We start from the raw sequence: 26,526 nt of genomic DNA on the forward strand, positions 1-26,526 counted from the left end.
TGTTTTGGAACAACATTGTACAAATGCCAAATAACCGGATCCAATTATCTACAGCAAAAACAAGAAAGGCGCAAGTGTAACAAGCCACAGAAAGGGGAGAAAAACACCACACTGCATGCATAATTCATGACCGAATCAACAAATTCTCCAGAGTGGTTCAAAGCGATAGAAAACAGACTAATGTAGTAACAAATGGGCAAGATAATACAGCATCCCTTTGGTTGGTATACATGTTTATCCGTATACAGACACTTTTCCAGCTTATGTTGGAACACGATTCTAAATATGCGCCGCAATAATCACCACTGCACATCTCATTCAAAAACCAAAAGGCCTAGCCACGCACAGGAATCAAAACTAAAACATGACAAAAAAAAGCCCTTCAGAAAATGTATCCGCTCCTCCTCTAGCATGTTGGTGTTGTAAACCACACCACTGGTTAGCTAGACAAAACTAACCTGACAATCACCGATTCACAGTGTCATGCACCTGGGTGCCTGACTGAATGGGTGTTTCATCTATCCCAAGTCATAAATGAATATATAGTAATACTCTCCCTAGGAAGTGATACCTGCAAAAGGAGCCATCATATCATTGTTAGAGATTAAAAGTTTGATTTCTGTCCTCAAACTATGTTAAACACAAATTTAAATTCATTTTTTAAATAAAGAAACAAAAAAATCATACATATAGTTTGCTCTGATACCAGAAAAAAAAGGTGCTGCATAGGAAAAGTCATGTTCAGAATGGGCTACAGCTCATGTTAAAAAGCAGGTCTTGCTTGCAGCATAATGAAATTTGTACTGACCAGATGCTCTATGCATGAAGATACTGCTTGTCTAATTTAAATCTATATCTTGTCTAATTTCTAGAACACAAGTTGAGCAAGATGCCACAAGTCTCAGTAAACCAACTATTAAGATCATCTTTTCAAGAGAAACAAAGATCCAGCACCAAGCTTCCTTGTGTATCATTCAAAATTAGTTCAGTTCTTGCCAGGTATAATAAAAGCTAGCCACAGCAAAATTCCCATTTAAATCGCAACTGATTGATATTTTTATGTTTAAAGGATATTTACAAACGTTATTCTTATATATAAAGGATTGACATATTGCCAGAATGTCAAACATAATCAACCACAAAACAGAATCTCCAGACTTTTAATCAATAGATGCAGGAAATGCAAATGGACACTGCGTTTCATTTCTGCATTCTTGATGAACAAGTACACAGAATAGACAACAACTGCCTCTGTTGTACAATAAAAGAACCATGCCAGGAATTCTACAGTTGTCAAGCAAAAAGAGAAATATGCTTCCAAAATCAAAACCTAGAATAACAGATTTGCTGAACCCACAATTTGGTGAAACTACTTATGCTTAACTGGTACAATAAAAATGATACAAAAAGAAGAGAGGAAAAAAGATGAAATGGTTCTCATTCCAGGAATCCTAGTCATGGCTAACCAACGCCGACTTTATGTCATTAAGGTACCTATTTAAACTTGAACAAAAAAAACAAAACAACCATTATATGATATATTCAGTAACTAAGACATTTTTCATTTCATTGTGTACAAAATAACGAAAAGAAAGAAATGGAACAGATGTCCAGAAAGCAGCTTAGTGGTTGGTTTTGTGATGTTTTAGTCCAATGGTGAATAGCACATCCTCCCTAATCTAAATTCTTTTAATCAGCCTTGTCACATTGTTGCTACCTTTCAGCTTGGGTAACCAGCCAAACTAGTAAAAACTATCCTAAATCATCTATGGATTGATGCAAAGGTTGACTGGTTGGTTTCCACTTGGTTCCTACTAGTTTATAATTTTTTATACTAACTAATCATAATTATTTATAAGTGTATGAAAATTATTAGCATGAGTGCATGACAAAAGTGGTGGTTTTGCCTGATGTTCACTTCTACGGGGTAAAAGGGAAACAATAATCAAGAACACATCCTACAAAATTCTAGATTACATGTGTACCATAGTTGTAAGATTAAGACTTAAGGGGCTGTTTGGATCCCTTCATTTTGGAGGAATTGAAATATACATAATGAATTCGGCTATTTGGCTTAGAATTTGACATTCTCTAACTTTCCTAAGCTCACAAATAAGCCTATCTCAAATTCATAGGGTAGAAGATGGAAATGGATTCTATAGATCATTATGCTATAATTCTATTCTCCAACTTATAGCACACTCTTCAACTCACTTCCCTACAATAGAAATGCAACATATAAGTATGTCCCTTGAATGCCTAACAATAAATATACAAATATATTCCATATACAACTATATTAGCTTAATTAATCTATGCTTAAATTGTAATTATTAGAATGAATTCAATTCCAAGGATCCAAACGGTCCCTAAGTGTATTTGTAATAAAAATATATGGTACGCAGTATGCTAAACTACATTAGAAATAAGTGAAATTTGCATGAGCACATAAACTAGTTACAATATGAAAGTTTCAAAGCTAAGTAAATCATATATTATGCCATGAATAGATAACCTACAAAAGCAGAGGCATTCCCCTAACTCAAATCTCAAATTTGTCGAGTTTCCTAATGGCTTAGTTTACTTGTTCAAACAGCAAAGCAATAGCATAGGAAACAAGAGCACCCTGAATGATCCTTTAAGAAAAAACAAAAGTGGATTTTTTTTTTTGAACCACAGCGCAAACTCCCTCTTTTCCCATAATCTTTTAGGCTTCCAATCTTTTAATATGTTTTTTCGTTTATACACTACATGATTGTTCACGCAAACACTACACATTTTTAACAGTTTACTAAATACTCAACTGCAGGACAAAGCTGCAAAACTAATTGTAGAAAATTTCAGCTTTCAGTAGGAACCAGTTGGTCACAAGAATTCACAGGCAGCATGTCAAATATCATTGAATATATCCGGAGTTTGACCAGAATGTTGCAAACATCATACATAAATCACTTCCTAATCTCCTTGATTTATTCAGCACAATGTTCAATGAGTTTGCAAAGCACAATGACTATATCAAGGCAGATATTGAGGCCTATGGAAGAGACAATGCCAGTGTTAAATACTGGACTTATTCATCATCATTCAAAGCTGTAGGGGCTCTATTAGAGATATGTTAAGTCTAACTCTTAGTTTGACGAAACTGGCAAGTAATATGTTCCCGTGTTCAATTCCTAGCACTCTGATAATCATGTGGCTAAAAGTCCATTTCCAGTCGAATATCCTATTCCAATCTCACCAATAAAGGGCAAGAAGCTTACACGGTGCTTCTTGTACAGTTAAACTGCGCAATGCAACACTAAATGCAAGGGCCAATAGACCAGTGACTTCAAATAGTTTGATTACAATTCAGTTATACAATCTACTACTGTCAATCTTCTATTTGTAAGTTGTAACTCAACTTTAGAAAGCAGGAAAATGCTTGAAAAATACAAATAAATCAATTATTCTATTTTAATATCTGGAAACAATAGTATGACAATTCACGATGCTGCAGGATAAAAGAAAACTCGACCTACAGGGGGGTAAGACAGCCCCCGAGCATTTTACTAAGAAGACCTTCTCACGTAGGTCGAGAAAACCCTGAACCCATGCCCAGCGGCACCGTAGCCCATGTGAGAACGACCACGACCAGGGCCGGGACTTAGACCTTGTGCTTTGGTGTGGGACAGACGGGGGGATTTTTTTTAACCCTAGTCTGAAATTCGCTCCCACGGGGAGTCAAAAGTCAAACCCAGGACACCTAAGGAGTGCTACTCAAGCCACCTAACTAACTAGCTAGAGGACCTTTCGCACTGTGCTACAGGATAAATAAGTAATTCTTACTGTAAGATGCACATGTCATGTTCATACAAGTACAAACCCACAAAGTGTTTTATAAATGTACTGATAATCCATTGTCAAGTTCTAGAAGGCCATAGGAGTCAGGACGTCCGAACTATATGATTTTCCATTTTTACATGTTCCTTTTACAAGGCAAACCAGCAAAATTTGGCAAATCCATTATACAAGGCATTGCTTCAATTATCACCCGCATTAACTCAATCATTCCCGTGAACAAGGAAGCCTTCCAGAGTTCTAACTCTGGTGCATGTGGAAAGGAGTTAAGGCGTTGAAGGCGGCCTTCTGTTTTTGACGCAGGGTGCATTGAGTGCGGTGTAGTCCATAACGTGTGCATGCATGGATGCATGCAAGAAGTTGGCGAGAATTAAATATACGCCTTGGAATTCTAGCTTTTTCTACTCTGACTTGTAAAAGGGGCGGGAGGGAGTATTCTGTTATGGGATGACATCAGTTGGCCAGACACGTAACAAAACTTAATCTTTAATTACCACAAACTAACCAATATGTCATGGTTCAAGACTTCAAGTATTCAAGTAACCTGAAATTTATATGGAATTTAGGAGACCACAACAAAGACAGAGCCATGAAAAATCTGTTCAGAGTGAATAGATGCAATGCTTTCCTAAACCAAGAAGAGAAGAAATCGTGCTTCCCTTTTTTGCCCCCAACCATTGAGGTAACTAACACATTTATGCAGCATAATTCCTTTTTACAGAAACGAAAATCTATGTGTAGTTCAGAGAAAAATGTTGAAACAGCAACTGACCTCTGCTTGGCTGATTGTTGTTAACAGGATAATTGCCCATGTAACTTGCTGACATGTCTGATTTGATATTTGGATCAACATTTCCAAGATCGTGACTGAAAGAAGGCATGTCAACTTCAGATGAAGCGAACCTCCAGGATGTGCCACCATAAATAGAGCTGCTCCCATATGTATCTGGGTTGTTCACTTCATACGCATTGCCTGATGCAGAAAAAGGCTCACCAATTGTCCCAGTTGAGTTGCTCCGCCCATAGGAGCCAGAAGGCAAACCAAAGTTATTATCTCCAGCTCCACGGCCAAGGTTCCCTGACCCAAGGCTTGAAATGTTGCCCAACCCATGAGCAGAAGGGAGACCTCCCCAATTGTCGCCGGTAATACTGACTTGACCCCCATTTCCAGGGGGAGCAAAAGCACTCATGTTTGTAGGATTGCTCGTGTAGTTTAGACTTCCATTGCCCCAAACATTCCTAGACATGGAACTCAACATTGATCCTGAGTCATAATTAAGACCAAGGTAACCAATAGGACTACTCAATCTGTTCGAACTTCCATTGAAGTAGGAACCCATTTGCCTCCCATTGGAGTTACTGATGAAACCAGAGTTTGCACCAAAAGTTCCGCTCATCCCACCTTCAACATTCATACCCATCCCATAACCTGGGCCAAAAGAAGAGAACCCATTCCGTGCACCTGAAAGCAGGCCAAACCTTCCATCCACCCTCATGCCGTAACCTCCTATAGGATTCGGGCTGTAACCCTGGTTGAAGCCATTCAGGAAGCTATGAACCCTGTTCATAGCATAGTTCTGCCCCACTCCCGCAGGCGAGCGCGCAACAGGTCCAGGAGACTGCTCCTTTGGAACAGCCCTCTTGACCTCTACCATTTTACCATTCAGCTCGTGGAAGCTCTTGTGCAGGGCTTTGTCGACGGCGTCTTCTGAATCGTAGGTGATGAATCCAAAGCCCCTCGGTCTCTGCGTGTTGTGGTCGTACATCACAACCACATCAGTTATGACACCGAACTGCTCAAAATACCTTCTGAAGTCAGCCTCTGTTACATTTGAGGGCAGACCTCCAACAAAGATCTTTCTGGTACGGCCCGGTCCAGGTGACCCTATGCTGCTTGTGTTGCTCTTGCTCACGATACTGTGGTCATCCCTGGGAACAGCCTTCTTGGCCTCCACCTAATCCAAATGCACAATTCAGCTCATACAATAAACACAAAGCAGAAGCTTTACAACAGAATTCGAATATAAATGCACATTTGCTATGTACGCAGACAGACAGACAGACAAAAAACGAGCGGAAATGGCAAAATTACCATACGGCCGTCGATCATGTGTTTGTCCAAGATGACGCGCTCGGCGACCGTGGCGTCGGCGAAGACCACGAACCCGAACCCACGGGCGCGGCCCGTGCTGCGGTCCCGCATGATGACGGCCTCAGTAACCTCCCCGAAGCGGACGAAGTACTCGCGGAGGCGGGCCTCGTCCGTCTCCCACGAGATGCCGCCGACGAAGAGCTTCCCGGAATAGTCGGCGGCCTCCATCGCTCCCCTCCCCTCCTCTCCTCCCCCTGCGGCCAACAAACGCACGTCAGCCAGGAACGCCAAATGCGAACAAAACGCCAGCTTATCCACAGCCCCCATCCGCGCACGGGGCACACTCGCGCGCACATCCGCTGGATCCGAGCTGAGCACAACGCGGCGATCGCGGAATTACGCGCGGGGCGGCGAGATCCGTACCAGATCCGACCGGCCCCGGCGCGATCCGGCAGACCGGCGCCGATCGGTGCGGAGCCACCGAACAAAAGAGCATGTGGGGGGATCGGGACGCTTACCGATCGGTTGGCGGCGGCGGCGAGGAGGGATCGGGGGGCTCGTCGGCGCTCTCCGGAGCTGCCCGCTAAGATCTCGAGGCGAGCATGGGAGGGTGGGCGCGGGGTGGGGGAGGTTGCTTGGCGTGGAGAGGAGAGGAGACGAGGCCGAGGATGAAATCTGAGTGGGAGGAGGGAACACTGCAGGTGCAGGTGTTATAGCTTCCCGTAATTTAAATGGAGCAAATGACTTTTAAGGTCCCGGTTTAAACGCTTGGAATTTCACAGAGTTTTACTTTTTGTTCACAGAGTTTTAGTTAAAAAGACAGTTCAACTCCTCCTTAGATTCAAAGGAAATTCCTCCCTTATAAATTTCAAAACTTCCAAAATGTGGCATTACAGTTTATATTTTGCACGAGCACCACCTGTGGGTATAAGGTTGTCGGTGTTTCGGACCAGAGGTCCTCAACCAACCAGTGAATTTGAACTGCGTGCTCCTGATTCCGGATGATGATGCAAAGAGACACAAGGTTTATACTGGTTCAGGCAATCGATGCCCACCGAAGTGCTCGTAGCAGGGGGTTACAAGCTAGGGGAGAGAGGGAGCTAGTCCCAGGTCTCGGCAAGGTGTCGTGTGGGCCGTGTGAGACGTTGCTCTCAGGCGGCTGGGATGTGTGTGTGTTACAATGTGTTCCCCCTTCCTCCTCTCTAAGTGGCCCAAGTCCTCTCCTTTTATAGTTGAAGGAAAGACAAGGACAGTACATATGTTAACTATGCGACATCGTGCCAATAGGGGCGGCATGTCCGAGCCCTGTGGCCTGTTCCTGTGGCGGCGTGGTCATCGGAGTGGTCCGTCCTTGGATCACTGGGGCGGCGTGCCAGTCCCATCCGATCCTGTGCGTCGTGAGAGCCCTGGGACTGCCTCGGAGTGGGTGCGGCGGTGGACGTGCAAGCCGGTGTGGACGAACTGTGCGCGAGGCCGAGGCTTGGTCAGTGCCGAGGCTGCACCGCAGTGGGGGGTCTCGGCGGGCACAAACCCCGAGATAGCCGAGACCTTGGTGCACAGTGCCGAGGCCCCGAGTGGGCGGCTGACCTGGTGCGCCGGCTTGGACGCGATGATAACTCGGGCCAAGTTGTCCATGTCGCGTTGTTTTTGAGGCGGGGATCGCGGGGCACAGTGCAATGTGGGCGCTGATCGTGGGCACAGCGTCAGAACACAGTGGCCGGTAATCCCCGCCGTGCCCTGTCCCAGCCGGTATGGCGTTGATGCGGCCTCAGGTCCCGTCGGCCATTCTGTGGCGTCGAGCCATCGTCCGGCTGAGATTGCGGGAGTGGTTGAAGTATTAATGAAACGTGACGTGCTGTCGGGAAGACCGGCCGAGGCGGGGGCGACGGACTATGGATAAGCTGGTCTCGCACGATACGGGGAATGAGGCCTCGCGCGAGACGGAGAGCGGAGCCTCGCGCGGGACGGAGATCGGACTCCTTGCTGAGACCTTTCGTGAGAAGCCTCGCGCGATACGAAGAAGGCACCCCCTGCCGAGGCCTTCCGTGGAGAGCCTCGCACGAAGCGGAGATCGTGTTCCCTGCCGAGGCCTTCCGTGGAGGGCCTCGCGCGAGGCGGAGATTGCGTCAGGACGCCGAGACCTCCTGCGCGAGGCTCGAGGCGAGGCGGAGGGCCTAGTAGGCCCGGACGTGGTGGGCGAGGGGCCCACGGCTTACCTTCCAGCTTTGTTTTTTGATGGGACTTAAGTGACTCCTTTGATTGTTCGCTCAGGGTACCCCGTTCTAAGGTACCCAACAGTAGCCCCCGAGCCTCCGGGGGAGTGCGTGCACTCTCCCTAAGGGTTTGTCGAGGCTTGGTTTATACCCGCCCCCGTAGGAGTTGGGTTTTGTTTCCTAAGGTTCTGGTGGGTGCGTGCGAGCGCACCCGCCGGGTGTAGCCCCCGAGGCCCTGGAGGAGTGGAGTTACTCCTCCAGGGGCTTTTTCATTTTCACGTTTAAGCGAGTAGTTTTTTATCGCATTTGCCGAGCCCATAAGCGCAAGTTTGGGTTGCGGGGGTCCCGGCGAGGCTACAGGAAGAGCCCTCTAGCCTTCGCACAGAGCGAGAGGTTCGTCAGGGGTCCCCCTGACTTTGGGTATGACCCTCACGCTTCCTTTCGCTCGGAAGGAGGGGTGGAATGTGCCAGGCTACCCTCGGTGGGCACGAGCGTGGACACTTCCGGTGAGCTGTTATCGGATGAGTCCGAGTGGAGGCCTGCACCCCGTTCGCTAGGGGACGGCTAGTGGTCCAGAGACGCACTCCAAGAGTACCAGAGGGTTTCTCTAGTGGGTGCCGAGGCCGTTCGCTGGGCCTCGGTGGCTCGGTGCCTCCCTACGGTGGGATCCCATTCGGAGACTTCCCTGCCGGTCTCAGACACGACTTAGGACGCCCTGAGCGACTGTTCGCTCGGGCCTGGGCCATTCGTAGGCTCGCCCCGAAGTTGTCCCTGACTCTGTTGCCCTGGGGCGGCTGTCGAAACCTCTTGGAGGCCCAGCCTTCGAACCCCTAGACCGTAACGGGCTCGATGCCCTTTATCGTGTTTGGTAATGAAACCTCTAGCGTGGGCTTGGACTATTTGTCTTGGTCTTGGGTGCAAGAGGAGCCCCCAAGCCTCCGCCTAGAGCAAGAGAGCGGTCGGGGGTCCCCTGACTTTTTCGTCCGACCCTCACACATCCTTTTCATTCGGACAGAGGGTTTGTTTGCCGAGCCCATTCTGGTCTCGGCAAGATTGCAGGAAGAGCCCCTAGCCTCTACGCGGAGCGAGAGGGCCGTTAGGAGTTCCCCCTAGCTTTTTATACGCCCCTCGCGCGTGAGGGTTTGTTTGCTGAGGCCCCTTTTGGGCGCAAGCCCGGGTTGTGGGGTCTCGGCGTATTTGTAGGAAGAGCCCCCTAGCCTCTGCACAGGGTGAGAGGGCCGTCAGGAGCTCCCATGTCTTTTTGTACGACCCTCATGCTTCCTTTTCGCTCGGAAGGAGGGTTTGTTTTGCCGAGCCCCTTTGAGTGCGAGCCGGGGTCGCTGGGTCTCGGCAAGGTTACAGGAAGAGCCCCTTAGCCTCTGCATAGAGCGAGAAGGCCGTCGGGGGTTCCCCTGACTTTTTGTGCGACCCTCACGCTTCCTTTTCACTCGAAAGGAGGGGTGGAATGTGCCTCGCTACCCTCGGTGGGCACGAGCGATGGCACTTCCGGTGAGCTGTTATCGGGTAGTCCGAGTGGAGGCCCAAACCCCGTTCACTAGGGGACGGCTAGCGGTCCAGAGACACACTCCAAGAGTACCAAAGGATGTCTCTAGTGGGTGCCGAGGCCATTTGCTGGGCCTTGGTGGCTCGGTGCCTCCCTACGGTGGGATCCCATTCGAAGACTTTCCTGCCGGTCTCAGACACGACTTTGGGTGTCCCAAGCATTTCGCTTGCTTGGGCCTCGGCCTCGTATAGGCTCACCTGCGGTCGTCCCTGACTCTGTTATCCTAGGGCGGCTATCGAAACCCTTTTGGGGCCTAGCCTTCGAACCCCTAGACCATAATAGGTTCAGAGCCCGGTTCCTTCATACGAAAGGAATAGGCCGCAGGGAGTATCTTCCCTATTGGCTCAGCAACGGGTGGCGTGCCTTTTGAGGCGGTTTCATGGGGAGGCGAAACGATGCCTGTTGTCGTAGTGGCCGAGCATGACGTGGTGGATGGGATGTAACTGTCCTTGCATTTAATGCGGGAGACGTGGGCGCGTGGGCCGGCGAAATTGGCTCGTGGTTAACTGCGCCGGATCGGGGGGAAAATCTCCCCGATTTCGTTGCCCGTTCGTTTTGCCTCCTTCCTGCATAAATACCCGAAGAGTCTCGCCCCTCCTCGTCTTACCTTGCCTGTATCAGCACCACCTCTGTCGAGCCGTCGCTAGAGTAGCGGGGCCGAGAAGAAGAGGAGGGAAGAGCGAGCCTAGGGAGAAAGCGAGAAAAAAGCGAGAGCGTGGGAGAGAGAGAAAAAACTCACCGCCGCACCCAATTCCTCCATCGCACCCATGGCCGGTGACATCATCGTTGTCGAGGCGGACCCCTAGGACCCGTCGGACGTCACCGAGGAGATGCTTCAGTTGCTTATCGACGGTGGACTCCTTCGCCTAGTGACAGACCCCACCAGGCCAGAGTGGATTGCACCGGGCTTGGTCGAGGGGGTCTCGGCAGCAGAGGGGGCCTCGAGTTTTGTCATGGGTTCCACGGGTGGGCCCTCCTCTGTCGTCGAGGTGTAGCCAATGGAAGGTTTGTAGAGGTCTCTGGCGAAAACATTCGGGGGGGCCGAGGCCCGTGCCGAGGCCATCTTTGCTAGCTCGTCGGCGGCCTCGTTGTACTTCCGCGCGACGTGATTCAGTTTGAGACCATCGAACTTGTCTTCCAGGCGTCGTACCAACTTGCAGTAAGCCTCCATTTTGGGGTCGAGGCAATTTGACTCCTTCATTACTTGATCTATGATGAGCCACGAGTCACCTCGGACGTCAAGGCGTCGTGCCCCAAGTTCGATGGTGACTTGTAAGCCGTTGATGAGGGCCTCATACTCTACCACGTTGTTGGAGGCGGCAAAGTGGAGCCGCACCATGTAGCGCATGTGTACTCCGAGGGGCGAGATGAAGAGCAGACCCACGCCTACCCCGGTCTTCATCAGGGATCCATCGAAGTACATGGTCCAGCACTCCGTCTAAATTTGAGCAGGTGGCAGTTGGGTATCTATCCATTCAGCCACGAAATCGGCCAAGACCTGAGACTTGATCGCTTTTCGAGGCGCAAAGGTCAAGGTTTCCCCCATAAGCTCGACAGCCCACTTGGCTATCCTGCCCGAGGCCTCCCGGTTATGAACTATCTCGCCCAGGGAGAAAGATGATACCACAGTCACTAGGTGCGACTCGAAGTAGTGACGCAGTTTGTGCTGGGTCAGGACCACGGCGTAGACCAGCTTCTGGATGTGGGGGTAGCGTGCTTTGGTCTCGGAGAGCACCTCGCTGATGAAATAAACAGGACGTTGGGTGGGCAGAGCATGCCCCTCTTCCTGCCTCTCTACCACTATGGCAGCGCTGACCACTTGGGTCGTTGCGGCAACGTAGAGTAAGAGGGCCTCATCCCTGGCTAGGGGTACCAGGATAGGAGGATTTATGAGCAGCGTCTTGAGTCTGTCGAGGGCTTCTTCGGCCTCGGGGGTCCACGAAAAACGCTCGGATTTTCTCAAGAGTCGGTACAGAGGCAAACCTTTTTCGCCGAGGCGTGAGATGAAGCGGCTCAGGGCCGCAAGGCATCCCATGACCCTCTGTACTCCCTTGAGGTCTCTGATTGGTCCCATGCTGGTTATGGCCGAGACCTTCTCTGGGTTGGCTTCAATGCCGCGTTCCGAGACTATGAATCCCAAGAGCATGCCTCGGGGGACCCCAAACACACACTTCTCAGGATTGAGCTTGATGCCCTTCTCTCTAAGGCATTTGAAGGTTATCCTCAAGTCGTCGATGAGACCCTCGGCCTTTCTGGTCTTGACCACGATGTTGTCTACGTAGGCCTCAACGGTCTGCCCAATGTTGTCGCCAAAGACCTGGGTCATGCACCGCTGGTACGTGGCACCTGCGTTTCTGAGGCCGAAGGGCATCGTCACATAGCAGTACATGCCGAATGGTGTGATGAAAGAAGTCATGAGCTGGTCAGACTCTTTCATCTTGATTTGATGGTAACCAGAATATGCATCAAGGAAAGACAAGGTCTCGCACCCTGCTGTGGAATCAACGATTTGATCGATTTGGGGTAATGGAAAGGGGACTTTTGGACAGGCTTTGTTCAAACCGGTGTAGTCCACGCACATCCTCCATTTCCCATTTTTCTTCTTGACTAACACAGGGTTAGCCAACCATTCTGGGTGGGACACTTCTTTGATGAATCCGGCCGCTAAGAGTTTCTGTATCTCCTCACCGATGGCCCTACGCTTTTCCTCGTCGAAGCGGTGCAGGCGTTGCCTCACCAGCCTAGATCCGGCCCAGATGTCCAGGGCATGCTCAGCGACCTCCCTTGGTATGCCCGGCATGTCCGAGGGACTCCATGCAAATATGTCGGCGTTTGCACAGAGAAAGTCGACAAGCACGGCTTCCTATTTGATATCGAGGGTGGTGCTGATCCTCAGCGCTCGGTCGTCGGGGCAGGCGGGGTCGACCGGGATGAGTTTGATGGCTTCCGTGGGCTCGAACGCCCCTGCACAACGCTTGGAGTCGGGCACCTCGCCACTGAGTTGGTCGAGGTGGGCGATGAGGGTCTCGGCCTCTGCCAGAGCCTCGGCATACTCGATGCACTCAACGTCACAGTCGTATGCATGTTCGTACGTGGACTCAATCGTGATGACACCGCTAGGGCCTGGCATCTTGAGCTTGAGGTAGGTATAGTTGGGTACTGCCATGAACTTGGTGTAGCACGGCCGCCCCAGGATGGCGTGGTAGGCTCCCCTGAACCCGACTACCTTAAAGGTAAGGACTTCCTTGCGGTAGTTGGAGGGGGTGCCGAAGCAGACGGGAAGGTCGATGCGCCCGATGGGTCGCGTGCGCTTCCCTGGTATGATGCCATGGAAGGGGGCGACGTTGCCTTGGAGCCTCGACCGGTCGATCTCCAAGAGCTCCAGGGTATTGACGTAGAGGATGTTGAGGCCGCTGCCTCCGTCCATCAACACCTTGGAGAGTCGGGTGTTGTCGATGATCGGGTCGACGACCAGCGGGTACTGCTCGGGATTCAGAACATGGTCAGGGTGGTCATCTCGATCGAAGGTGATCGCCTCCTGAGACCAGTCAAGGTACTGGGGGGTGGCCACCTTGATCGAGAAGACTTCTCGGTGTTCCCTCTTACGCTACCATGCCATAAGGCACGCCGAGGGTCCACCGAAGATCATGAAGGCATTGCATACCTTGAGGAACCCGTCGTCCTTGTCTTCATCCCAGTTGCTGGCGCCCTTCTGCTTGGCGTTGTCATCGGGGAGCTCGAGCCTAGCGTAGTAACATCGCAGCATGGAGCAATCCTTGAGGGCATGCTTGACCGAGCCTTGGTGATAAGGGCATTGTTTCTTGAGCATGTCGTCGAAAGGCCTAGGGCCTTTGGGGCCTTGGGGATTCTTGCATTCTACGGCCCTGACCAGATCAGCCTCCAGTACCTCCTGCATCCCTAGGCGCCCCTTTTTCTTTCTCTTGGGGAGGTGGGAGGCCGAGGCCTTGGGGGCCTCGTCCCTCCGTTTTCCCTTGGTGTCGCTGTCGGGGAAGATGGCTCCGACAGCCTCCTCACTCGAGGCAAAGTTGGTGGCGATGTCGAGGAGCATAGCAGCGGTGCGTGGCACGTTCTAACCTAACTCTCGAACCAGGTCTCGACAGGTGGTGCCAGAGAGGAAAGCCTAGACGATCTCCGAGTCGCCGACGCTGGGCAACTCGGTGCACTGTTTGGAGAAGCACCGGATGAAGTCTCGGAGAGACTCGTCCGGCTTCTGACGATAGCTTTTAAGGTCCCAAGAATTCCCAGGGCACACGTATGTGCCTTGGAAGTTCCCGACGAAGATCCTAACCAAGTCGCGCCAGTCGTGGATTTATGAGGGAGGAAGGTGCTCGAGCCAGGCTCGTGCTAAGTCTGACAAGAGCAGGGGGAGGTTGTGGATGATGAGCAGGTCATCATCCGCGCCACCTAGCTGGCAGGCCAGGCGGTAATCGGCAAGCCAGAGTTCGGGGTTGGTCTTGCCACTATATTTTGCGAGATTGGCTGGTTGCCGAAACCGGGCTAGGAAAAAGGCAGTGCGGATGGCCCTGCTGAAGACCCAAGGGCCTAGCGGTTCAAGAGAAGGACTGCGGTCCTCCTCGCTGTCGTAGCGACTGCCTCGGTGTGGGTGGTAGCCCCGAGCGGGCCCCTCGTTGTCGTGCCGTCGCCGCCTGCTGACCACCTCATGGTCTCCCTGCACCTCACGTCGATTGCTCAGGCAGTCCAAAAGCACGGGGACCCTGTGGGCTATCGGCGCTCGAGTAGGTTCGGGACGAGCCGAGGCTTCCCTGTCCTGCCGAGGCGGTGCTACGGGCAGGTTCGAGACGCCCCCGTGCCGTCGGGAGGCGGAACTCTCGGCCTGCTAAACCGCGGCGGTCTCTAGGAGATCCCGGAGCTCACCGTGGACCCGCCGTCCCTCCATGGTAGAAGGCTTGGGCATTGCGTGGACCAGCATTGCCGTAGCCATGACGTTCTGGCTAGCGCGATTGAAGACTAGGGGCTGCTCACTCCCTTTGTCGTCATGGATGCGGTGGTGCACATCGCGGGCCCTCCGTCGGGCTCCCCCACCTTCGCCGCGACCTCGCTGTTCCTGTTCGAGAGTATCTCAAAGCTGCTGTAGGAGGAGTTGGTCTTGTTTGACCTTGGCCTAGAGCTCACGGAGTTGTTCTAGATCTGGGCGTTGAGGTCGCGTAAGGGTGGGGGTCTCGTTTTGTGCGGCCGGTAGGACAATGCGTGGAGGTGTGGCAGCGCCTATACCTGGGCGAAGCGGGGAACGGCTACCTGCCCCCTTGTCCTCCTCGCCCGCTCTCAGCATCCTGAGCCCGACGTGAAAACACTTGCGAGTGGGGTCGTAGGTGCCTTCGTCGTCGGAGTCGGAGTAGCCTAAGCAGTAGTCGCTTGCGGCCAAGAACTGGCGCATAGCCCCAGGGTCGTGGAGTTCGGAGAAATCCACTCTGGGTCATGCCTCGTCCTCCTCCGAGGAGTCAGCATGGGTGCTTAGGTCGAGAATGAAGCGTTGGCGGAGTTCTGAGGGATCCTCGTGAGCGGTAGTGTAAGCGTAGGCATAGGAGGCAGCGGCATTTCTCAACCCAAAGGGGTATGGGGATGGTGCCATCACCAGACTCTGCTCCACCGGGATCGGCTCCTCAGGGAGCGGTGGAGCGGGGCTTAATGATGGGGCATCGCCGTGTGCCATCGACGATTTTCCTTCGTCCAAGCTCAGGCTAGACAGGTCCCCAGCCAGGGACCCCATGCCAACAGCTGGTCATAGGATATCAGCGGGGAGCGGCGTGCCGTCCTGAATTCGCGTAGTGTCGGGGTGGTCTTGCTCGCATCGTGCCTGGCGGGCGCGGCGAGAGCGGCCGCCCGGACGCCGCCTGTGCCTGGGCTGCCGGTGCGTGACTTCATCATCGGTTGGTGGGGCTCAAGGAGTGAGGAGTACCATGTTGTACTCATGCCCTAGGGACATGAACTCTAGGCTCCCAAACTAAACCACCATGCCAAGACGCAACGGTCGTACGGGGTCTGCCATCCGGAACCTGTTGGGATGACGAAACTGACATGCAGAGGCCCCTACCTGGCGCGCCAACTGTCGGTGTTTCGTACCGGGGGGTCCTCAACCAACCAGTGAATTTGAACTGCGTGCTCCTGATTCCGGATGGTGATGCAAAGAGGCATAAGGTTTATACTGGTTCAGGCAATCGATGCCCTACGTCCAGTCTGAGAGATCGATCTTATATTCCTTGCACCGAAGTGCTCGTAGTAGGGGGTTACAAGCTAGGGGAGAGAGGGAGCTAGTCCCAGGTCTCGGCAAGGTGTCGTGTGGGTCGTCTGAGACGTTGCTCTCAGGCGGCTGGGATGTGTGTGTGTTATAATGTGTTCCCCCTTCCTTCTCTCTAAGTGGCCCAAGTCCTCTCCTTTTATAGTTGAAGGGAAGACAAGGACAATACATATGTTAACTATGCGACATCGTGCCAATAGGGGTAGCATGTCCGAGCCCTGTGGCCTGTTCCTGTGGCGGCGTGGTCGTCGGAGTGGTCCATCCTTGGAGCACTGGGGCAGCGTGCCAGTCCCATCCGATCCTATGCGTCGTGAGAGCCCTAGGACTACCTCAGAGTGGGTGCGGCGGTGGACGTGCAAGCCGGTGTGGACGGACTGTGCGCGAGGCCGAGGCTTGGTCGGTGCCGAGGCTGCACCGCAGTGGGGGTCTCGGCGGGCACAAACCCCGAGATAGCCGAGACCTTGGTGCACAGTGCCGAGGCCCCGAGTGGGCGGCTGACCTGGTGCGCCGGCTTGGACGCGATGATAACCCGGGCCAAGTTGTCCATGTCGCGTTGTTTTCGAGGCGAGGATCGCGGGGCACAGTGCAGTGTGGGCGCTGATCGTGGGCACAGCGTCAGAACACAGTGGCCGGTAATCCCCGCCGTGCCCTGTCCCAGCCGGTATGGCGTTGATGCGACCTCAGGTCCCGTCGGCCATTCTGTGGCGTCGAGCCATCGTCCGGCTGAGATTGCGGGAGTGGTTGAAGTATTAATGAGACGTGGCGTGCTGTCGGGAAGACTGGCCGAGGTGGGAGCGACGGACTATGGATAAGCTGGTCTCGCGAGATACGGGGAATGAGGCCTCGCGCGAGACGGAGAGCGGAGCCTCGTGCGGGACGGAGATCGGACTCCTTGCTGAGACCTTTCGTGAGAAGCCTCGCGCGATACAAAGAAGGCACCCCCTGCCGAGGCCTTCCGTGGAGAGCCTCGCGCGAAGCGGAGATCGTGTTCCCTACCGAGGCCTTCCGTGGAGGGCCACGCGCGAGGCGGAGATTGCGTCAAGACGCTGAGACCTCCTGCGCGAGGCTCGAGGCGAGGCGGAGGGCCTGGTAGGCTCGGACGTGGCGGGCGAGGGGCCCACGGCTTACCTTCCAGCTTTGTTTTTTGATGGGACTTAAGTGACTCCTTTGATTGTTCGCTCGGGGTACCCCGTTCTAAGGTACCCGACAAAGATCATGAGTATAATTATAATAACAAAATTAAGGTATTTACCCCTTTTAATTCCAAATGATAAGTCGTTTGTTTTTTTAGGTACATAACCTTTGTTACATATTCAGATATATATTATATAGAAAAATCAAAATAACTTACAAATAAAAAATGAGAGATTATACATCTCCTCTCCCTCCCTCACCCCCCAACCCCCAACACACACACAAAATATGTCTACAAAATCATCCAAGTTTGAGGGTGACTATAGTACCTTAAGTTTATAAAGTTAATAGAATTGAGCCTATGATTAAAGATGGGCTTGCAAGTAGGCTTGTACTTGCCTCAAATCAAGCTTGTTTACAAGGATATCAATTGTAGCACACAAACATTTCTAGTGTAGCAATACGATGTCAAAGAAAAAGAGAAGGAATAGCCTAAGTAAGCTATTTACATAATGGAAATGGTTTTATAGGATCGTAGAGACAACATGATGAAAATATATACCTCTAATAATTGTGAGTAGTAATAACACGGTAGGACAAAGATTGGGAAATAACATTTTGTATATGTTTATAGTAATACTTTAATAATAAGCTATTCGAGCTCATCTCGTGAGCCTAGGATATATATGGTCAAGCTTGGGCTTAGCCCAAAATCTATATCAAGCTTGGATTATAGGAGGACTACTTCAACATAATGATAGAATAGCCACGAGCAGGTTCATATACATATATAATAGCATGCAACCCTACAAGAGTCTAGAAGTATGACTCAATATATTACACATATGACAGATCACAACATAACAGTACATTTATCTCCCTATGGGGCCTTAACGAGCTATCCGAGGTTGGTTTGTGGAGGCTTGAGAATCATGCATGAGACTAGGGTTAGGCTCATGCTCGGCTCAAAATCTTGCTCGAACAAGCGATCATTTCGTGAATTGAGTTCAAGGCTCATTGAGCCTAACTTTTTGTAGGCCTAGTAATAGATGCATGTGGTCAATCGATGACATGAACAAACTATGATCTAAAATAGCAAGGTTGCATAGTAAATTGTATTTATCTCCCATTTTTTGCATACTTCGATTATGTGTCCATTACGTAACTACGTACTTTTTCCCTATAGATGGGAGAGCCCAGAGAAAGTAATGAAAGATCAATAATGACATAGCAATAATTCCATAAAACCTATGGGTAATATTAGGCAAGGCACATTAAATGGTTAAAATTGTCGCTCCGTGGAAGTAGTTAGGGATGGGAGATATACATAGGATTAGAGTTGACACTGTCTTGGATATATATATATATATATATATATATATATATATATATATATATATATATATATATTATTTTTTTTATTTCTTTTCCCTCTCTTAACAATTACCTTTTTTCTTAACCTTAGCTTTCTTTGTCTTAGCCTAGTAGGCGTTGGTATTATTTTAAAGCAATTTTGGATTCACAAAGCGAAGGTTGGAGCTATGTAACATATGGTGGGAAAATAGTAAGACTGGTTAATTGAATAAGAGTATGATTGAATGAGATGGTTTGTACCGTATGTAGCGTGTAAAGAAGGTAGTGAAGAGAAGGTATGTAAGTATGTCATGAAGGGAGGTCCTCTGAGGTAGGTTGTAGAGCTACTGCGGTGTATTAGTCTAGTCCACGTGTGACTAAGAATCTTAATAGGCAGTAAACGACATATGTACAAAGGCAAAAATAATGACATCTATAAGATTCCATGTAAGCATTTTTAGTCCACATGACAGAGAGTATATATGAGGAAAGAGAGAGAGAGAGAGAGAGAGAGAGAGAGAGAGAGAGAGAGAGAGAGTTAAATCTTCTCTTTGTCAAGAGACAACTTAATGACGAGTGCAACTTATAATATATTATAGTAGACGTCACTATAACCATTGTACGTGTTATCTTTATATGTGAAATTGCAAAAACTTGTAGAGGATTGTTAATAGTTGTATATGCCTAAGCACATGTATTCAGAAAATAAATGTGTTATCTATAAGATCTTATGTGAACAATTTTAACTATAGAGAGTAAACTAAGAGATAGAGTAAAGTCGCCTCATTATGAAGAAATAGTTTTTTGCACAATATATGATAGACATGACTCTAACCATCATGTATGTCATATATATGCAACCACTAACTAATATAGAGCTATTTTGCAAAACAATCTAACAAACAACACGTTGCATGAAGTGTCCATATTGTTGTCACGTAAAAAAAGCTATACATGTTACATGCACTCTAAGGGCTTGAACAACAAAGGCTAACAACTATGTTGGCTTGAGCCAAAAGCGACAAATCCACATGTGTAGGAACGTCCAGGGTTGCCATAATTCCCAAAGTACGTAGGTTGTTCTCCTGGGCTAGGCCTATACTTTGCACTCTATTTCTCGTCCATCTCTTCTTTCTTCTACATGAGACGTTGAGGCCACCACCGCCCCCACTATGTGGAACTTGAAGCCAAGCACCACCTTCAAATCGATCTAGGATCCGAATAATTTTACTAAGATCAAGTCTATCTATGTTGCTACTTGTGCATCGACCTATATCTATGGAAGATTGAAAGGTATTTCTTGTTTGATCAGAGGGGCATGGACACAGACAAATCAAGGAGGCAAGTGCGCCATGAGTTTCTGCTAGGGGAATTTGACATGATGGCTTTGGACCTTCGTGCATTGGTGGAAATGTCACTTGGACACAAGTGGTCTGCAACGATGGAGTCCATATATCCACAATGCACTCTCTAGTCTATGAGTATGCCTTTTGTTAGATGGTGCCATAGGCTACCTCTGCAGGTATCTCTAACAATTTGTAAGGCTATCACTGCTTGTGACATGGCTACTCGGTGTGGACATAAATAGCCGGACAATATGCTAGGTGATACACCGCGGAAGCTCTAATAACTCACGTGCAAAGTGCCTTTTACGCTTTTTCTATTTTAGGGTTCCAAAAGAGCCCAAAACAAAAAACAGTCACGCTCAGGTTGCTTGGGCTAACCTTTGTTGGTGGGCTGGGCTGGATTTACCGGGTGGGAGAGGCGGTTTGTCTGGGCCTTAATTAACCGGGTCTGGTTGCGTGGCCACAGGTAACCACGGTCCACGGACCCGAGTCCCATCGCGGCGGATCCCACGCCGGACGCATCCTCCCCTCCCTTCTCCACACGCTCGGGTCGGGCACGTGAACCCCTCGCCGCCGTCGCAGCCGCAGTTCCGTCGCCAGAGGGCGAGAGGGACGAGGAAGTGGAGGGCAAGATGAAGACGACCAAGGGGGGCAAGGTGATGAACCCCACCGACGCCTTCCGCAAGGAGCAGCGGAAGAAGGAGCTCAAGCGGGTGAGTGCCCGCCCCCAACCCTAGTGTTTCCCCTTACCCGGCCACGCCTGTCGGTTCCGTGCCGGCGGTTATATTCGCTTCTTAGTCGCGATGATGACGCTGGTGGCTTCACTCGCTAGGCTTGTTTCTGGTTGATTAGGGTTATCCGGGGTGGGGTGGGACCGTGGGAATGGTGACGGTAGCTGCGTAGATCGGTTCGTCTGATTATGGCACATCTCAGTCTGGGTTCTTGGACGCGAAATTTGTCTGCGTTAGTGTCCGTTGCCGTGGATTCAAGCATTATCACCCAGTAATTCGATATGGGAAAGCTCATATCCCATCCAAGATGCTTCTTTGTGTTGCTACATATTGACTTGAAGATCTTAAATGCCGTACAAGAACCAGATAAATAACCATACCTAGTGACCAGTGCTAATATTTTGGCAGCTTGACTGTGAATTGTGCGTTGTTCTGATATGTAATTTTGTTTAGCTTTGTTGTCGGTTTATTTTAGGAAGATTTTGGGCGCTCTTTAGTGAAATATGAGAAGTAACTTGATTTTTTTTATAGGTTATATTAGTGCCTGCTAGATTTGGTTTGTCCTACTCAAGAAGATTTGTCGTGAAAATGCAAAACCACATGCCTGTGTAGAAACTTCTGTTATAGTATGCTCTCCAAAAGGCATCAGTATTTGCTCCAAGGATATTGTGCCTAGAATACAGAATGGTGGTTCGAGTTTTGTAAGTTTTGTCTTATGAAAAATAAAAAGTTTTGAGGCATATTTTCTGGTGGTAGAACATGTATCTACATGTACAAGTAGCAAAGCCATGTTGGTTGGCAGTTGGCACTAGAGGATCAAACTAGTTTGGCACAGCGAACAAGCTAATTGCCTGCAATTGTTATGCGCTTTTTTAGATTCAGTTTTCTCAACTTTTGTCACCTACCTTGTATCTTCCAGAACAAAAAAGAAAGGAAGAAGGTGCGGGAAGTTGGTATTTTGAAAAAGGATCCAGGGGCTATACGGGAGCAGATTGAGAAATTGGAGAAGATGAGTAAGTAAATTAGCTCCATTTGGAACAACGATTCAGAATGTGATCTTTCTAGAAAGTATATATTCACTTTGATGAACATTTAGTTCTGCTTGCATATATCAAGAGATCATGTTACTTGTTCTGTGTTAGTTATGACAAATTTAATCTGTAGCCGTAGCATTGTTTGCACATTGTTCGTCAACATTTGCATTCATGCACTATTGGTTTTTCCTAACTTAGTTTGAATGCCAATTTTCCATTGATTTGACTCTTGCAGTTGGCTAATTATCTCTCTCTCATCTGGTATTTCTAGTATGACCCTATTGTTGAAACAACTGTATGTCTCAGGCATCTTAAAGCATCATAGAGTATTAGCATGGAATTACCAAATATGTATGTACTGACCTCATGAAGCATTATATTTTGCAGCATTTGCCTCTTTGAATTGCTAGCTACTTTGGCCCTGTTTTCAACATGGTATTTCATTTCACTTTCTAGTTTCCATGAGCTTTGTTTCTAGAGGCCTTGATAGTCTTGATCGTCATCGGTCCTGTGACCAATACTCATTTTAGCATAGGAAATCTAATGGTTCATTCTTGAGCATTTCAATCAGTATGACTATAAGGCTCAGCTACAATAATTTATATTTATGTTGATTATTAGGCCAGATTTTCTGTTTAGAATTCATCATGAGTACTTTTTTGATTCCATGCCTCTTGTAGTTGCACTAGTAAATTTGCAGCGTTGTTTATTTTCTTTCATATTTTCAAAGATCTACTTGCATGTGGGGACTGTGGAAGTGTAGCACTGATGATTACTTTTGTCTGTTCTAAGGCTTGTCAATCTTGAAATTCTTTTTTCTTTTATTGGTGCAGAGGCTGATGGTGCTCTCGACAAGGCTAGGAAACATAAGAAAAGACAGCTTGAGGATACGTACAATCTTATTGTTAAGAAACGAAAGGTATTTTGATTTCAGAAGTCCATACTACATTTTTTAATATTATATGTTTTTCAACCTATCCTACTCATAACATTGTAGTAATTTGTAAACTGTTCCCTTTTCATAAATATTTCATCCTCTTGGACATGTTTTCGGGCAGTGCCATGGCAATTAGCTGTGCAATGTAATGTTGGTGTTCTGTTTTTTAAATAAATTATGACATGACATTTTGTGCCATACCATTTTCTATGCAAGTTTACCATGATATAGGAAATTGGTATCTTGAATGTTATTAGTAAAATACACTCTCTTGCTAGTGAACTATGATAAGGTTTTTGTTCAACTTATGCTTTCAGTGATTATGGCAATTATCTTGACTGAATGTTTTGGTTTGACAGCATTGGATGTTTGGAACTAGAAGGATTTTGATTATACATGTGAAGTTATTTGCTCCTAATCTGTTTTGCACTCATGGTGAAGCTATTGTTAACTAATTACACACTTTTGCATAGTATAAAAGTGATTTTTTTTACTAATTGTTGGCTTTGGGTTTGACACAAGTTCTGCTCTAAAGTCTATTTTGGAGTTTTATAATTTGTAGGCAACTTCTACGTGGGCACTTACTAATTCTTATTCATACGTAGAAGTTCATTACTTTCTCATGATCTTTTCCAGGAATATGAACAGAAAATGAAAGAGAAGGGTGAGCAACCGATTATGTTCAGGTGAGGCTTACTGATATATTATGCTTTGATTCTATTAGATTGATATGTCACTGACCATCTCAGCCAATATGCTTTCTTTTTCCTCGTAGCCATCTTGCACCACCAAAGAGTCGGCCTACAGCAGATGAAGATGATAGAGCTAATCCTAAGGCCGAGGTATGTTATGTTATTTATAAGATGTAGAATTGTTTTTTAAAGGTTATTGCATATTTGAATAGATACTTAGCATGTTTATGCTACAGGACTCTGTTTACTATCATCCAACCTTAAATCCATCTGGAGCGCCGCCACCTGGAAAACCTCCGATGTACAAATCATCTATAGGTTACTATATTCATCTCTCTTTTGCTTGTGAATATAATATTGCTCTTTAAAAAAAATTTATCTCCTTACAGTTAGCAATCATCACTAGCTTTTTCTCAGTTTCATTTCTCGGTTGACATGCAGGACCAAGGATCCCACTGCCTTCCTCATCCAGCACCAGGGCCTCATCTTCCATGTCAGAGTCTGAAGCAGGTCCATCGACCCTACCACCCCCTCCACCGCCACCACCATTGCCAGCCACCTCAGAGTCCGTTGATCCATCTGCTCCTCCTTTCCCTTTGCCTCCACTCCCACCACCGCCCCCACCACCACCTAAACCTAACAGTGACGCAGCACTACCAGGATTACCTCCGCCACCTCCGCCTCCCCCTGGCCCACCTCCGAGAGAACCTGTATCAGGTCATACAGTACTTCCACCACCTCCACCCCCATCAAATCCACCACCAGCGTCTAGTGCAAATGAGAGCAAAACAAATTCTGCTCAGGTACCTACTTTGGATCTCTTTTGTATTTTTACTAGTGCTTCTAATCCATTTGTTAATGCAACAAACCCCCTTTCCTCGTGTTTAAATGTTTGGATGCTGCCCTTTGTGACTTGGTCTGATGTAACCTTGTTTGCAGCCCTCAGTTGTCCTGCCTCCACCACCCCTGCCGCCCGGTTTGCCACCAAAATCAACTGACATGGAGGCCGCTAGCACTTCAAAGGACACTCCTGGACTTAAAGAAGATACTGCAGCGAGGGTCTTGCCACCACCGCCTCCACCCAGTTTGCCACCTTTACCTCCAAGGCCTCCAATGCAATCTGATATGCTAGCTCCTGGAGTCATGAGATTTCCACCACCTCCGCCACCACCAGATTCAAGGCCACCGCTTATGGCTCCTGGAGTTAACAGGCCCCCTCCACCTCCTCCAGGATTTCCCCCGTCTCAAATGCCAATGCCACCGTATGGTGTGCTCCCTGGTCCGCCACCGATGCTTCGGCCTCCATTTTTGCCAGGACCCCCTATGCAACTAGATGAGTTTGCTGCCTTCGCACCACGGCCTCAGTTACCTCAGCAGCCATCATATGTGAAGTCAGCTGCCCCAACAGTTGTAAAGAGACCATTAGCACAGCACACTCCTGAGCTGACGGCTATGGTATGCCATCTGTCTTTGTATTTTTGCCTGAATTCTTTCTCTTTCAGAGATCTGTAGTATGATTGCTCATTCCGCCTTTGAATCATTACAGGTTCCTGCATCAGTCCGGGTCAAGAGAGAATCTGCTCTCCCCAAACCGAAACCAAAGGTGCAGCAGCAGCAGCAGTCATCAACAGCATCCATTTCAAAGCCTTCGGTGACCCTCATAAGAAGTGATGCTCAGCCTTCTTCAGCAGCACCAAAGCCGCCAAGTATGGACGACTCTTATATGGCATTCTTGGAAGATATGAAGGAACTAGGGGCACTTGATGGGTAACTCAAGTAGTGTGAATGCCTGATTGCACTTAGCAGCTTAATTCACGAAAACCTGGACATGGTACCTAAATTTTGGTTTGTGGTAAATGAATATTTGGAGATCATTTCACATATCCCAAAAGAAAATCTTGCATTGATTTAATCGAAAACTGGGAAAACAATTGTAATCTACCATTTCATACTAGGCTCGTTGTGGCCCAACTGTACAAGCTGGATAACTTGAATAGCTGGCTCTAAGCAAAGGATATCTCCCAGCTGCATTTTCCACGATTGCCCTAGCTGATTTGCAGATAATACCAGTCGTGGGGAAGACTACTGGTGTGCTTTATTTGTGTCTAGGGCATTTGCATTGAAAACCATGACAGAACTGCTGACCTGATGCCCCATGCGAACTAACGATATTCACAAATGTCGGCATCGGCTCTATAATGCTGCGACATTACTGGATAGGAGTCACGGCTTTTATGAATTTCGTGCTGTTTGTACTGAAATCTGAATTAACAAATTTTATTCGACCAGATGGGAATATCTGTTTACAAACTGTGTAACATATGCTGCGATATGCCTGAAAGTGACCCCATCTTTGTACGTGAGTCGCACTATGAAACCTGGCCAGATTCATGTTTCAGGCCTCCACGTCTTTTGGAGGAACCGTCGAAGAATTTGTGTCAGTTGTGCGTATCAAGGTTCCTCGTCTAGCTGTAGCAAGTGCACGTAAAGTTTATCTTTCACAATAAGGAACATTATCGCCCTAACGTGTGAGTGTGTATAGGAATATCATTAACAACGAAAAACTCGGACAGGCATGAATCTGGGCAGAGCTCGAGCAATTTAGGCAGACTAGCTGGACAAGCTTGGGTTCACTCCGGAGATCGAAGCTGAATCGGAGTATGGAACAGGCGAATGTTGAGTAATTTGTTGAGCCTTACAACCCCATCAACCTTCTATCCTGCCGATCGTTGCTAACTTAATATATACTCCTGTGTTCCTAATTATAAGTTGTTTTGGCTTTCTAGATACATTGTAAAAGTTATAAATCTAAACATAGTGTAAACCCCTGCGCGTCCACCGGTCGCCAATGCTTGTAACATTAACTCCTTCCTTCTTAATGCAATGATATACACACTCTACGTATTCGAGAAAAAAATATAATGTAAATCTAGATGCATAGCAAAAGCTATAACCTAGAAAAATCAAAATGTCATATAGTTTAGAATGAAGGGAGTAGAAGATTATTATATTTTAACTCTTTATTACCAATCAAACAGCTTGGCTTGTGAAGCACATAAATACTCCCTCTATCTGATAAAGAATGCAATCGAGCATAGTACCAGAGTCAAATCACTAAGTTTGATCAAGTTTATACAAAAAAACGCCAACTAGATAAGTGTCATTAGATTAATCATGAAATATATTTTTCATAATATACATATTTTGTGATGTAAATATTGATACTCCATCCGTTCCAAATTATAAGTCGTTTTTGACTTTTTTATACATCAATTTTGCTATGTATATAGACATACGTTAGATCTAGATGCATAGT

At 48.1% G+C, this 26,526-nt stretch overlaps 2 protein-coding genes across 4 annotated transcripts; one reads left to right on the plus strand and one right to left on the minus strand.

Annotated features, from left to right (window-relative positions):
• Positions 1-94: 94 nt before the first annotated feature.
• On the minus strand, positions 95-6,576 carry LOC136549503 (heterogeneous nuclear ribonucleoprotein 1-like). 3 transcript variants are annotated; one of them, XM_066540808.1, is made up of 4 exons: positions 6,448-6,576; positions 5,930-6,183; positions 4,610-5,792; positions 95-571 (listed from the first exon to the last, which is right to left on the minus strand). In XM_066540808.1, exons 2-4 carry the CDS (start codon positions 6,155-6,157, stop codon positions 558-560), a joined length of 1,425 nt encoding a protein of 474 aa, XP_066396905.1. In that variant the 5' UTR covers positions 6,158-6,183; positions 6,448-6,576; the 3' UTR covers positions 95-557. The 3 variants fall into 3 exon arrangements, with proteins under 3 accessions (XP_066396905.1, XP_066396907.1, XP_066396904.1); XM_066540810.1 differs by lacking the exon at positions 95-571 and adding an exon at positions 626-1,503; XM_066540807.1 differs by lacking the exon at positions 95-571 and having other exon boundaries at positions 4,554-5,792.
• Positions 6,577-20,292: 13,716 nt separating this feature from the next.
• LOC136551083 (protein EARLY FLOWERING 5-like) lies at positions 20,293-25,520 on the plus strand. Its single transcript, XM_066542667.1, has 9 exons — positions 20,293-20,529; positions 21,467-21,560; positions 22,415-22,500; positions 23,155-23,204; positions 23,294-23,360; positions 23,447-23,528; positions 23,652-24,013; positions 24,150-24,665; positions 24,757-25,520. Exons 1-9 carry the CDS (start codon positions 20,449-20,451, stop codon positions 24,979-24,981), a joined length of 1,563 nt encoding a protein of 520 aa, XP_066398764.1. The 5' UTR covers positions 20,293-20,448; the 3' UTR covers positions 24,982-25,520.
• Positions 25,521-26,526: the final 1,006 nt, after the last annotated feature.

The sequence above is a fragment of the Miscanthus floridulus genome, chromosome 4 (assembly GCF_019320115.1).
Source record: "Miscanthus floridulus cultivar M001 chromosome 4, ASM1932011v1, whole genome shotgun sequence".
Lineage (NCBI taxonomy): Eukaryota > Viridiplantae > Streptophyta > Magnoliopsida > Poales > Poaceae > Miscanthus > Miscanthus floridulus.

Bases quoted from the DNA above. Each gene is read 5' to 3' on its own strand.
- LOC136549503 (XM_066540807.1), bottom strand. From the start codon at position 6,157: ATGGAGGCCGCCGACTATTCCGGGAAGCTCTTCGTCGGCGGCATCTCG. The intron at 5,793-5,929 runs GTAATTTTGCCA...CATTTGGATTAG, and splicing joins ACATGATCGACGGCCGTATG to GTGGAGGCCAAGAAGGCTGT.
- LOC136551083 (XM_066542667.1), top strand. From the start codon at position 20,449: ATGAAGACGACCAAGGGGGGCAAGGTGATGAACCCCACCGACGCCTTC. The intron at 23,205-23,293 runs GTGAGGCTTACT...TTTTCCTCGTAG, and splicing joins GAGCAACCGATTATGTTCAG to CCATCTTGCACCACCAAAGA. The intron at 24,666-24,756 runs GTATGCCATCTG...GAATCATTACAG, and splicing joins CTCCTGAGCTGACGGCTATG to GTTCCTGCATCAGTCCGGGT.